General features: G+C 44.0%; 1 protein-coding gene across 5 annotated transcripts in view; it reads left to right on the forward strand.

Annotated features, from left to right (window-relative positions):
* The window catches only part of MLH1 (mutL homolog 1), a 91822-nt gene that overhangs the window by 12146 nt on the left and 65182 nt on the right, over window positions 1-14494 (forward strand). For 3 of the 5 annotated variants that reach the window (XM_026679514.2, XM_087947999.1, XM_087948002.1), the window contains exon 4: window positions 10360-10433. The exons of the other annotated variants lie outside the window; for them this stretch is intronic. In XM_026679514.2, the coding sequence (XP_026535299.1) occupies window positions 10360-10433 (74 nt within the window). The remainder of the gene's footprint in view (window positions 1-10359; window positions 10434-14494) is intronic. 5 annotated transcript variants of the gene reach the window in all.

Here is a 14494-nt window from a genome sequence, read left to right on the forward strand (position 1 = left end):
ATTTTCAAATCTAAGTCTTAATAATTGAATAACTCTGTTTACATTGTATAATTCAGGGGCTTGTTCGTTGTATAGTTGGGCCACCCAGTCTGAAACATCCCCTTCATTCATCCCATTTGTTATGGCTGTAACCAAATCGCGCTCTGTGGCATATTGATCTCTAAATTGTTCTATATGGGATCGGATTCGACTGAGGGAGTAATTAAAATGTTCATGGCGGCCATCGAATACGGCCTCAAAGGGTATTCAGTCCGGCCTGGGTCGTGGCTGTGGAGGTGGGACATGCCAGGCCCCTGCAGGTTGTACTGGGTTGGAAGGAACAGGCCAGGTGGCGTACGTAGGCTGGGTAGCCCCTGAATCCTGGCTGGGTGGTGCCTCTCTGGAATAGGGGTCCCTGTGGCCTCGCTGCCGGTTGTGGCTGCAATTGTGGAAGATAGGTGTGGCCTGGTTCCCTGGTTGGGTGGAGGGGATGTGGCTGCTGTCTGCTGTCCGGGCAACCCACCTTCAGACCAGGGCTGTGTTGGTGCTGGCTGCCATTGGCATTGAATCCACCCCTGGCCTGGATAAAATCCCCACCCTGGAGGGATACTGTTTGCAGGGGGCAAAATTCCTTCTGGAAAATATTGCCTCTGAGACTGCAACATACCTCTGTTAGTTGATGCTTCTTTCTGGCTTCCTCCAACTGGCATCTGTATAGTCTCCTCATTCCTCACGATACTTGGATAAGTGAATATGGGTGGTCTCAAGCTTCCACCCGTCCAAACAGACTGGGAGACCAAACCTGTCACCTTTAAATTCTGGAACTGTTGATGTAAATCTGCCCTTGATGGACTTCCAGGAATAATCTGGGAGTTGTCTTCTTGAGAGAATTCTGACCCCAATTTTCTCTCTTCCCTCCAATCCAACAGAATAGCCATATGCTTGGGGCTAGAGAAAGATTTCTATTCAGACAGCTGGGTTACCTCTGGGTTATAACAACTTGAGTTGAAACGCTTCGGTATAGCTCCCAAATCTCTTTCTCCTACTGCCATCCTGGAAGCATCCATCATCTCCCAACAAGGGTTGGCAGGTTCAATTAATGCTCCGGACGGAGGGTCCTCCCACACTCCCCCCTGTACATCTCCAACTTTGACTGATTGTTGCTCTTTCTCCATTTCTGGGAAAAGAACTCCGAGGCATCAGCCAAGCCCATTCAAAAAATAAAAGTTGGACTTGGGAAATAAATGTAAGGCATCCAGAAAGTATCCATGATATCAATCATTCCGAGATGTTATCTCTCCAATTGATTTATTCGAAACAGATCTGGCATGTCAAAAGCAATTTCCCAAGTGAGTTTTTTCGCGCGTTACACAGAATCCACCTCTCCTCCCACTTCTACACTTCATAAATCACGAGAACCAATTAACTGCAACTGGAAATTCTTAATACGACATACAGAATAACCTTGAACTTTTCAACTCTAACTCTCTAAAAAAAATGTGGCAGCTGAATTTCAAAGCTGACACCCACCGATGAAGACGACCCTGTGGTGAGTGCTCCCATCATACCTTTTACTGTCAAAGTGAAGTTAGTGGTACCTAACACGGGTGAAGCAGGGGAATTAGAAGCTGTCATTGATACTGGATGCTCTAGATGCCTTATTGGGCTCCCTATCGTTGAACAATTGGGCATAAAGACTAAACCACTAAAACGCCCAATCAGATTTGAGCAAGTGGATGGGACATTAATTGGGGGGACCCCAGCCACCCAAATGACAGAGTTAATCAAAATGGAGATGGATCCTCACCGCAAACTCATACACTTTATAGTTGCTCCAAGAATGTCAGAATCAGTTATATTGGGACTTGCTTGGCTAGATAAATGGGCCCCTTCCATCAAGTGGGAGGATGGATTCCGGAAAATTATTGTTGGGGTGGACCCATTGCCCCCCCCCCTTCCTCCCACTAAGAAAACACCACCTGACCTGGGTCAAAAAACTGAAGCAGCAGCCACAGCCTTAAACCTTCTCCCAGGTACTCCCCAAGTACCCAGACAGTACAGACACTTGGCTGAAGCGTTCAGTGAAGAGGAATGTAATGTTTTACCTCCACATTGAGCCACTGATTGCACCATAGAATTAGAACCCAGGGCAAAACTGCCAAAACCAAAGATGTATTCCATGACACCAGCTGAAATAACTGAATTGAGGAAATACATCAATAACAATTTGTACAGAGATTTTATTGAACCTGCCGGTTGAGATTATGTGTTAATTTTAGGGGCGTAAATGCTGTGTGCGTCAAAAACATGTACTCTCTCCCTCTCATGAAGGACTTATTAAACCACCTATCAAAAGGCAAGGTCTTCACCAAGCTAGATCTGAGAGAAGTTTACTACAGAGTCCGTATAAAAGAGGGAGACGAATGGAAAACAGCCTTCAACTGCCTTTTGGGTAGTTTCTAATTCCGAGTCATGCCTTTCGGACTCCAAGGGCCCCCGCAGTATTTATACAACTCATCAACAAAGTATTACATCCGCACCTGTACCAGGGGGTCCTCATCTACCTGAATGACATTCTTATATTTAGCAAAACCATTGAAGAACATGTCAGATTGGTAAGACAAGTGCTGAAAAAACTTTTAGCCACCAAGTTATACGTAAAACTGTCAAAATGTGAATTCCACAAGGAGTCGTTGGATTACCTTGGTTACTGAATATCCAACCTGGGAATTGAGATGGATCCTGGGAAAGTGAAAGCCATGTTAGATTGGCAACCCCCCAAAACACTCAAGCAACTTCAAAGTTTTTTGAGTTTTGCCAATTACTATAGATAATTCATTCCTTCTTTTGCCAAGGTCGCTCTCTCTTTGACAGAATTGTTAAAAACGGGGCCTTCCCCCCTCAAACCGAAGTCCAGCCAACCCCTTGCTTGGACCATGGATTGTCAGAAAGCTTTTGAAACCTTAAAACACCTCTTTGCAGCTGAGCCCATTCTCCAGCACCTGTACCTGACCAGATCTTTTATCGTCCAAGCTGATGAGAGTGATGTGGCGGTCGCGGCAGACGTCCTCCAAAAAGACTCTCAGAACCAACTGATGCCTTGCGCTTATGTATCCAAAAACCTGACAGACACAGAGTGAAGATGGGCAGTCTGGGAAAAAGAAGCATTTGCTGTACAATAGGTTTTGGAGGCATTTCCTAGAAGGGGTGAAAGAGCCGTTTGAGGTGTGGACTGATCACAAGAACCTTGAGGCTCTAAAGATACCTCAAAAGTTATCACCTAAACAAGTTCACTGGGCTCAATATTTCTAACGGTTCAACTTCAACATGAAATATATCCCTGGAGGAAAAAACATATTGGCGGACGCCTTATCCAGGAAACCCCAATTTGACAGTCGCCGAGAAGAAGTGGTGCAGACTATGATATCAGAAGCTCAACTGGCAGCCAAGTAACCACTCAAGACCAAACCAATCGCAATCCCAGACGCCTAGAGGACAAATTGACAACTGAATTAAAAACAGCCCTATTCACTGATCCCTGGTTCCTGGAGCATCAAACCGAATTGACAATGAATGAGGGATTGGCTTGGAAAGGGACTAAACTTTATGTACCCGCAAATCTAAGAATAATGGTACTAAAGTGTAACCACGACTCAAGGTTGGGAGGACATTTCGGGTTTTTAAAGACCCTACATCTAGTCAGAAGACAGTTCTGATGGCCAAAAATGAAACCTAACTTCGAAGACTATGTAAAAAGCTGCTCAATTTGTGCAATGATGAAACAACAGAACCCCCTAGCCTCATTCAACAAGTAGCCAAACCAATACAAACGGAAGAAATCGCAATGGACTTTATTGTAGAATTACCTGAAAGTGGAGGAAATATAATCGTTTGGACTGAGATTGACTTATTCTCTAAACAGGCCCACTTTACAGCCTGTAAAGGACTTCCATCTGCAAAAAAGCTTGCAAAACTTTGTGAAGCATATCTATAGGCTACACGGAGTACCTTGCAGAATAATCTCAGCGGGGTACAGTTTAACGCTAACTTTTGGAGAGAGTTTCTAAAGTCTATTGGGTCATCCCAAGGATTATCCTCAGCATTCCATCCGGCATGCAATGGAGCAGCAGAGAGCGCGAACGCCATTAGATGCTATGTAAATGTTCAATAAGAAAACTGGGCAGAGTTATTACCATTTGCGGAGGTTGTTTATGATAATGTAGTACATAGCAGCACAGGATTGACTCCGTTCCAAATCAGTACGGACATGGAATTTGTCCCAATGCCAGAATTACCGAAAGAATCCCCCACATCCATGTCTGAAACAGAATGGATGAACTCATTAAAAAAAGGTTGGGAGGATACAAAAAAAGCTTTGATGGAAGCTGCTAAGGAGTACAAAAAGCAGGCAGACAAACATAAATCCCTCCAACCATCGTTTAAAGTGGGAGACAAAGTATATTTGTCAACAAAATATCTTAGATTGAAACTTCCTAGTAAGAAGTTGGGCCCAAAATTTTTGGCCCATTCCCAATAACAAAAGTAATTAATCCAGTCACAGTCCAATTAAGTCTTCCCCGGTTACTGGGGAAAATAAACCCAGTGTTCCATTGTAGTTTACTAAAACCGGCTATTACATCAACGATAAGGCCACTGCCAACTGCTCCCCTTCAGCCTTTAATTGTACAGGGTGAGAAGCATTATGAGGTTAAGAGAATCGTCGACTCCAGATTAACTGAGGACGGTTAAAATACTTAGTATTGTGGAAGGGTTACCCAATCTTGGAGGCTACTTGGGGTAAAAAGTTGGGATGTACATGCTGATAGATTGGTTAACCAATTTCATGAGAAATTTCCCAACAAGCCAAAGGACCCTCTTGGAGGCGGGAGAGGGGGGTTAGGATATAACATTATCCCCTGTTTGTATTTGTTTCTTATGTTTCTTTTTAGGAAGTGAATTTCTCAAGGGGGGATGCCTGTCAGCTTTGGAATTGTTATTAAAAGCTGCCACACAGCTGCGGAGGATTGGAGGGGGCTGATGCTGTTTGAGTAGCTCTCAGTAGACAAAATAAATTCTGTAGTAATTCAAGGTCATTGTGAATGGCACAGCAAGAATTGGGGCTGAAGGGGGATTGGTTCATGTGATGTATGATGTGGGAAAAAGGGGGTGGTTTGTAGGTTGGGTCCTTGTGTGAAGTCTGGGGGAAAACTTTAGTTTCGGAATTCCACAGAGGTACCAAGTTTCTATTCTAATAAAAGTATTTTGAGATTATGGTTGTCTTGGAGTTACTGGCTGGAATGGATAATCTCTGGAACCCTGACAAGTTCATTTAAGAAGGCATATTTATCTCTTCTAGCTATTCTCTGGAATTCTGCATTCAATTGGGTGCATCTTTCTCTTTTTCCATTGCCTTTCACTTCCCTTCTTTCCTCACTATTTTCAAAGCTTCCTCAGACAGCCATTTTGCTTTCTTGCATTTCTTTTTCTTTGGGATGGTTTTAGTTTCTACCTCTTGTACAATGTTGCGAACCTCCGCCCATAGTTCTTCAGGCACTCTGTCTATCAGATCTAGTTCCTTAAATCTATTTGTCACCTCTACTATATAATAATCAGGGATATGATTTAGTTCATATCTGAGTGGCCTACTGCTTTTCCCTACTTTCTTCAATTTAAACCTAAATTTTGCAACAAGAAGCTCATGAACTGAGCCACAGTCAGCTCCTGGTCTTGTTTTTACTGACTGTATAGAGCTTCTCCATCTTTGGCTGCAGAGCACATAGTCAGTCTGATTTTTGTGTTGATCGTCTGGTGATGTCCATGTGTAGAGCCGTCTCTTGAGTTGTTGGAAAAGAGTGTTTGCTATGACTGTCGTATTCTCTTGACAAAATTTTATCAGCCTGTGCCCTGCTTCATTTTGTATCCAAAGCCAAACTTACCTGTTATTCCGGTTATCTTTTGGCTTCCTACTTTAGCATTCCACTCCCCCATGATGATAAGGACATCATTTTTTGGTATTATTCTATAAGGTGCTGTAGGGCTTCATAGAACCAGTCAATTTCATTCTCTTCAGCACCAGTGGTTGGGGCATAGACGTGGACTACTGTGATATTGAATGGTTTGCCTTGGATTCAAACTGATATCATTCTGTCATTTTGGGGATTGTATCCAAGTATTGCTTTTCCTACTCTTTTATTGACTATGAAGGCTATTCCATTTCTTCTGAGAGATTCTTGCCCGCAGTAGTATACCTGATAGTCATCTGAATTAAATTCACTCATTTCTGTCCATTTTAGTTCGCAAATTCCAAAGATGTCGATGTTCAGTCTTGTCATCTCTTGTTTGACCACGTCCAGCTTGCCTTGATTCATGGATCTTACATTCCACATTCCTATGGAGAAAAGGTCTTTACAGCTTCGGACTTTCCTTTCACCACCAGATGCATCCACAGCTGAGCATCCTTTCAGCTTTGGCCCAGTCACTTCACTCTTTCTGGTGTTACTAGTGCTAGCCTTCCACTCTTCCCCAATAGCATATTGGACACCTTCCGATCTGAGGGGCTCATCTTCCAGCATCATATCTTTTTGCCTTTTGGTACTGTCCATTGTCGTGGGGAAGGGGCTTGTGTAGCTCAATGAAGCTAAGGGCCACCTAAGTCGGACAGGTCATTGCAGAGAGTTCTGATCCACAGAGATGATGATCCACTGGAGAAGGAAATGGCAATCCACTCCAGTATCTTTGCCATGAAAACCCCATGGACAGAATTATTAGCCTTTATTTAAAAAATACAACAAAGTCTAAAGCATAGACTTTGAAATATACTGCTCAAAAAAAATAAAGGGAACACAAAAATAAGACCCTAGATCTGAATGAATGAAATATTCTTATTACATACTTTGTTCATTACATAGTTGAATGTGCTGACAAAATCACACAAAAATTATCAATGGATATCAAATTTAGCAACCCATGGAGGTCTGGATTTGGAGTTACACTCAAAATTAAAGTGGAAAAAAACACTACAGGCTGATCCAACTTTGATGCAATGTCCTTAAAACAAGTCAAAATGAGGCTCAGTAGTGTGTGTGGCCTCCACGTGCCTGTATGACCTCTCTACAACACCTGGGCATGCTCCTGATGAGGTGGCGGGTGGTCTCCTGAGGCAGGGGTCCCCAACCACCGGGCCGCGGACCGGTACCGGTCCGTGGATCACTTTGCACCGGGCCACAAAGAAAATAAAAATAAAATAAAAATGGCGGCTTTCTTCGCCTTCGGTGAATGCTGCTGGGATCAGGGATCAAGGACACAAATGAAAGAAGGGGAGGGAGGAAGCAACCAAAGCCTGTCCTGCTCTCTGGCTCAGTGGCTTCGGTTTCCTCCGCCTCGTTCCTCTCTCAGTTGCTCTCTCGCTCCTCCACCAGCCCAGGAAGAAACTGCTTCAAAGAAGCCAGCAGGGTGGCTTTTCCTGTCGGCGCAGCTCCCGAGCGCCCGTTCACCCCACCCCGCCGCCAATCAATCCAGGTTCAATCCAGTGCTCCGTTCTGCCTGCCTGCCTTCGTTTGTTTGGAGCAGCTTCGGCTGAGAATAATAACTATTCGCCTCTTTTACTCAGCTGAAGCTGCTCCGAAACAAACGAAGGCAGGCAGGCAGGCTAAGGCAGGCAGAACGGAGCACTGGATTGAACCGCTGGCGGCGAGGCGGGGGTGAACGGGCGCTCGGAGGAGCTGCGCTCCAAAACCACCAGAAAGCGAAGGCAGGCAGGCAGAACGGAGCACTGGATTGAACCGTGGGCGGCGGGGTGGGGGTGAACGGGCGCTTCGGAAGAGCTGTGCCGACAGGAAAAGCCACCCTGCAGGCTTCTTTGAAGCAGTTTCTTCCTGGGCTGGTGGAGGAGCGAGAGAGCGACTGAGAGAGGAGAGGCAGACACCTGAGGGATGAGGCTGAGGGGGGGAGGGGAGACACCTGAGGGATGGGGCTGATGAAGGCAGGGCCGAGAGGCGGGGCTTCTCAGCCGTCCTGCAGGGACTATCTGTCGCTCAGGGTTGCAATGAGGAGGCATTGGCGCTCCCTGAACTTGGTGGTTTGCTGGCAGGCGTTTTATTACCCGACTAGGTAACAACATCAGATGTTACCTAGTCAGATAATGAAACGTCTGCAAGCAAACCACCAAACTCGGACTCCCCCCAACCCCGGTCCTTGAAAAAGTGTTTCTGCATGAAACTGGTCCCTGGCACAAAAAAGGTTGGGGACCACTGTCCTGAGGGATCTCCTCCCACACCTGGACTAAAGCACCCCCCAACTCCTGGACAGTCTGTGGTGCAACGTGGCGTTGGTGGATGGAGCAAGACATGATGTCCCATATGTGCTCAATTGGATTCAGGTCTGGGGAACGGGCGGGCCAGTCCATAGCATCAATGCCTTCATCTTGCAGGAACTGCTGACACACTCCAGCCACATGAGGTCTAGTATTGTCATGCATTAGGAGGAACCCAGGGCCAACCGCACCAGCATATGGTCTCACAAGGGGTCTGAGGATCTCATCTCGGTACTTAATGGCAGTCAGGCTACCTCTGGCAAGCACATGGAGGGCTGTGTGGCCCCCTAAAGAAATGCCACCCCATACCATTACTGACCCACTGCCAAACCGGTCATGCTGGAGAATGTTGCAGGCAGCAGAACGTTCTCCACGGCGTCTCCAGAGCCTGTCACGTCTGTCACATGTGCTCAGTGTGAACCTGCTTTCATCTGTGAAGAGCACAGGGTGCCAGTGGTGAATTTGCCAATCTTGGTGTTCTCTGGCAAATGCCAAACATCCTGCACAGTGTTGGGCTGTAAGCACAACCCCCACTTGTGAATGTCGGGCCCTCATACCACCCTCATGGAGTCTGTTTCTGACCGTTTGAGCAGCCACATGCACATTTGTGATCTGCTGGAGGTCATTTTGTAGGGCTCTGGCAGTGCTCCTCCTGTCCCTCCTTGCACAAAGGAGGAGGTAGCGGTCTTGATGCTGGGTTGTTGCCCTCCTATGGCCTCCACGTCTCCTGGTGTACTGGCCTGTCTCCTGGTAGCGCTTCCATGCTCTGGACACTACGCTGACAGACACAGCAAACCTTCTTGCCACAGCTCGCATTGATGTGCCATCCTGGATGAGCTGCACTACCTGAGCCACTTGTGTGGGTTGTAGACTCCATCTCATGCTACCACTAGAGTGAAAGCACCGCCAGCATTCAAAAGAGACCAAACCATTAGCCAGAAAGCATAGGAACTGAGAAGTGGTCTGTGGTCACCACCTGCAGAACCACTCCTTTATTGGGGATGTCTTGCTAACTGCCTATGCTTTCCACCTGTTGTCTATTCCATTTGCACAACAGCATGTGAAATTGATTGTCAATCAGTGTTGCTACTTAAGTGGACAGTTTGATTTCACAGAAGCGTAATTGACTTGAAGTTACATTGTGTTGTTTAAGTGTTCCCTTTATTTTTTTGAGCAGTGTATTTGTTAAATACCTGAGTTGAATATCATATTTTATTTTATTTTATTTGGTTTGTCAATTGCTTACAATATAATAGGCATAAGTAAAAACTTAGTTATGAATACGTATAAGAAAAATAAAAGAAACAATAGGACAGGGACAGTAGGCACGTTGGTGTACTTATGCACGCCCCCTACAGACTTCTTAGGAAAGGCGTGTGGTCAGTAGTAGAAAGTCTAAGGTTAAAGTTTTGGGGGTTTGGGGAAGAAACCACAGAGTCAGGTAGAGTATTCCAGACATTGACCACTCTGTTGCTGAAGTCGTATTTCCTGCAATCAAGTTTGGTGTGGTTAACCTTGAGCTTGTATCTATTGTTTGCTCTTGTATTGTTATGGTTGAAGCTGAAATATTCATTGACAGGTAGGACATTGCAATGTATGATTTTATATACTATACTTCGATCGGACCGAAGGTGGAGTAGTTCTAGGTTTTCTAGGTCTAGAATTTCAAGTCTGGTGGCATAAGGTATTCTGCAACTAGTAGAGGAGTGTGTTAATATCAGATACATAATGTGGGTTCCATTTAAAATTAAAATGTGCATTTTAAATTCTTAGTCAAATGTTGGATAATTTATCTCAAGATGGAGATAATTTGATTTAATCATTAGAGCAAGAGTCAGTAACATATTGCCTATTTTACCCTTCAACTTTAGCCATAGAACTTAAAAATTAAATAAGAATAGGAAATGGCCCATGTTATGAGATCACCAAATTTTCTGAGGTTGTGCATGCCTGAAATCTAAATGCATCTATTACAGATAAAGAATAGAGAATGTTTGTTGAAAGCACCGGTGTCATGTTTATACGGAGTAATGTTGCTTTTAAAGCTGAACTCAACTTCTTTTCTCTAGGCATTGGCTAGTATAAGTCATATTGCTCATATTACTATAACTTCTAAAACAGCTGACGGAAAATGTGCCTACAGGTAGGTATATTTAATATTTAAATGTTACTTATTTTAGGAAATTTATATTGCTCCCTATTCAAACTTGGTGACTAAAGGCAGCTTACAAGAATATAAAAACCTCATATATAAAAATAAAACTAATAAAAGAGAATAACAAATTAATAAAATAAAATAATAACATTCTCCATCCTGGCAACAATATCCCCATTTAATGGGCTCCATCCTGCTCTGGTTTTCCCAGGCCTGCTGGCAGAACCAGGTCTTCAGCACTTTCCAGAAGAGTATTAAAATGGGGGCCATTCTAATCTCAGGAAATGATGTTCCAGAGAGAAGGAGCCACCATGGAGAAGACCCTTCTAGGTCTCACCAGGTGTATCTCCCTAGGGGATGGGACCTGCAACATTCCTTGTCTCCTTGCTCTGGTGGGTTGGGTAGATGTGACTGGCAAGAGACAGTCCCTCAGATAACCTGGTTCCAAGCCATGAAGGGCTTTAAAGGTGACAACCAGCACCTTTATTGTATAGATTTTTTTATTTTTTCTTATTTACAAACATACCATTGTGTGAACAGTGGTACCAGGGTCCCTTACATTTTAGAATAAATATGACAATATTGTTCATATTCAATACAGTTAACAACCTTATAAATTTTCTTATTAATACACATATATTATTTGATTATGCACCATTTCAATATCTTATTTTTATGTCAATCTCCATATTCTAAATATCCCTCTTGTTCTGGTAAAATATTAATCATATTTTATTTGTAGTGTTTAACAGATTTATGTGATTCCAATAATAATTTGCCAATTTATATTGAGTTATAGTCTTCCATTATTAATCCCCTTTCTAATTTTTGATTTTACCACTATTGTTATCTAATCACATTTTACAACTTAATAACAGGCAAAATAATCGTATTTATGTTTGACAGGTTATATAATTCAAATAATAATACAGTTATCTCTATGTTCTTAACATTCCTTTTACTATAGATACTATATTAATAGTTATGCAGTGTTTAACAAATTATATAATTTTCATAACCATTCATAAATTCATATTGGTTTATTTTTTCCCATTATTTATCCCCTTTTCAGTTTTTAGTTTGCCACTATTATATTTAAAGTCCCTTTCTAGTCACATTTTAATACAAATAAAATAATATTCATCATGTTTACATTTAACAGATTGTGCAATCTAATAATAAACTTCTATCTTTTATTATATTTCACTACATTATCTTTGTGTCAATCAGGTTCCACATATTTCTTTTCCTGCCGTAGAGTATTAACATTTATGTGAAGATATACATTTGATGATTGTATCTTTTCTAATAATACACGCATTTATGTGGAATCATAATCCCCCCCTTTAGCCAGCAACTCTTACAATAGAGCTTTGATTAATAGTTTCTTAGCTTGCCTTACACTTTCCTCTCTTGAATTTTCATCTCTGTCATTTTTGGACCATTCCTCTTAATATTTTTCCCTTTTCTACTATGTTCCATTGTCTCTTTTTCAAGTTTCAAGTCTCATCCAGTTCACACATCATTCACTGTCTCTTTGTTCCTGCATTGTCTTGGGTATTCAGATTGTCTCCAGCTTCATGGCAGCCATTTTGGTTGCCGCTGCACTGTCTTCAGATGAGGGTTTTTTTCAACGTCAGGGAGGAGAGATGTGGCTCTCCTTGATCTTGCAGGCAATCCCCCTTTACTTCACCACCCCTCCAGGGTGGCTGTGGCTTCAGTTGAAGTCCTTCGACAGATGAGCTTGGAACAGGGCTGTGGAGCTTGCGGTCCTCGCTTCCGATAGCGCCAGAAGTACACCCGGAAGTTCAAGCATTAATCACCACCAGAGTCCACCTGCTTGTCACCTCCCAGAAAGCTTTCACAAGCCAGGAGGAACATGGATCTAAAACACAGGTGCTTGTGCACATACTCCCTAGGATCCTGACCACTTCCTCAGGAGCAACAGGGTCAAACTGTTCCCAGATAACAAGACAAGAACATGCCTTGGGCTTCCACTGGACAAGCAACCACACCAGCATCTAACTGGGAACAAAGTTGAGCAATTTTGTCTTCATGAAAACCCACAAATTCCTCAATCTCCTCCTTCCTCAGGAGGAGGAGGCTCACCTTATAGAGAGTCGCTGGGTGATTATCTGCAGATGCACTTAGTGCAGAGAAATATTTACATTTCACCACACAAATTGCCACAAGGTAAGCTTAATTCCAGGTCACATAGGCATTGCTCCAACAAGAACACCTAATTGGGTGTGTGACCACTATTCCTAGTCAGGGCCTGGATGGCCTGGGACAGGGCCATGGAATTCATGGTTTCCTTGAAATCTCAGGCTACCTCTGACCCCACCCCCAGGGATGGCAGATTGAAATCCCCCAGAACTATAAGCCAGGGAAACTCTACTGCCAGCCCTGTGGCAAAGTCCACAAGTCTGGGTAGGGAAGCTACCATGCAGCAGAGAGGCTGGTATAGCAGCAGCAATCCCACCTGATCCCTTGAGCCCAACTTAAGAAAAAGGGTCTCACAGCCGGGCACTTGTGGAGCAGTGCCCCTGGAAGCTGCTAGAGATTTTCTGATAACAACAGCCACACCCTCCCCGGACCTGAGGCCTAGACTGGTGCCATGCTCAATAACTCACTGGGCACATTTCTAAGAGGAGAACACCTACGCCTAGCCAGATCTCGGTGATACAAACCAGATCAGCCTTCTCTTCAAGGATCAATTTGGCGATAAGTCTAGCCTTATTGCAGGCTGATCTGATTGTCAGGATTCCGGCACTTAACCCCATTTAAATCATGAGTCTCGAGCTAAACTTCCAAAACTTCAACAGGATTTATTGGGAGTTAAAAGATCTGCATTGCCTATGTGTAGCCGACTCTGAGACACATCATTCATTCTCACCTTTGACCCGGTTTTCCCCCACCCCCTGAGTGTATCATAATTCATATTCTCCAATGGGACATATCCATATCCAAGAATCATCAATCATGCTCTCCAGTTAGAATTTTGCACAGCAGAAAATTCGGTTACCTAGTTACTATCTTTTAAAATATTTATGGAATGCAGTTTCGGTTTGCAAGCTGTCTCACTGCTCCCCCTCCCTTTCTGTTGGCAACTCTAAAAGACCATAGAAATATTTTATGAGTTGATATTCAGTTCCCCTCACTTCTTGAATGTGACCTATACACGCAAAAAGAAAACAAATTTATTGCAGGGATAGGACTTAGGCTTGGACGTTCGTACTTTTTACCCAAGATGCCTCTGATAAGGGATAGCACTTCCATTGGAGTTGTCTCCTGTGCCACCTCAAATCGAGGATTCCCTGCACCTCATAATGGGTTTGGCCTCCTGTGACCACAGGCCTGGGGGCTCACTGACTAGAGTTGACACTGACATTTAAAAGCAGCAGCCAAAGATCAGGGCCACCACAGATCTGGTGACCAGGTAAATGAGGTGAGTGCAAGGGGGCAGAACACAAGATTGGTACTTAACATGAGGTGGCATTCCCTGTGCCTGCTCTCCCCTTGCCTCCCATATCTCCCATTTTCCGGCACCACTAAACTAGATTGTCCTCCTCTGCCTTCCCTGAAAACCATTCTATCCCCCATCGCTAACATTCTTTCTTACAAAAGGGTAAACCTCCTCCAATTGACAAACCATCGACAAGGTGAGCCTTACAGGCAGTATAGCATTTGCTCTCAGTGCCTTCAAACTCACACCACCCCTTCCTCACTGCCGCAAAGGGTCCCATCCAGCAACCCCTTATCTCTCAACACACTCATAATACATCCATCCAATGCACAAACATCGCTCTTCCCAGTTGTTCTCTCCCACCAAGCAGGGAGCCCCCCCTTCCCCCAGTTCACCCAGGGGAGAGGGACCAATACACTTGCCTCTCAGCCAACTTTCCCTGCCAGCCCTGAATTCCCTGAACACCCTTCCCAGGCCTGATTATAGAACATTCAGAAGATTGCAAAAAATAGTCAGAAGAGTAGCCAGAAGGCCTGCTATGCAGTGCTAGATATTGTAGCAGCTGTGTAGTCCTACAATGTCT

The sequence above is a fragment of the Notechis scutatus genome, chromosome Z, assembly GCF_049901735.1.
Source record: "Notechis scutatus isolate UNSWTSFEM ecotype Mainland chromosome Z, rNotScu1.2, whole genome shotgun sequence".
NCBI lineage: Eukaryota > Metazoa > Chordata > Lepidosauria > Squamata > Elapidae > Notechis > Notechis scutatus.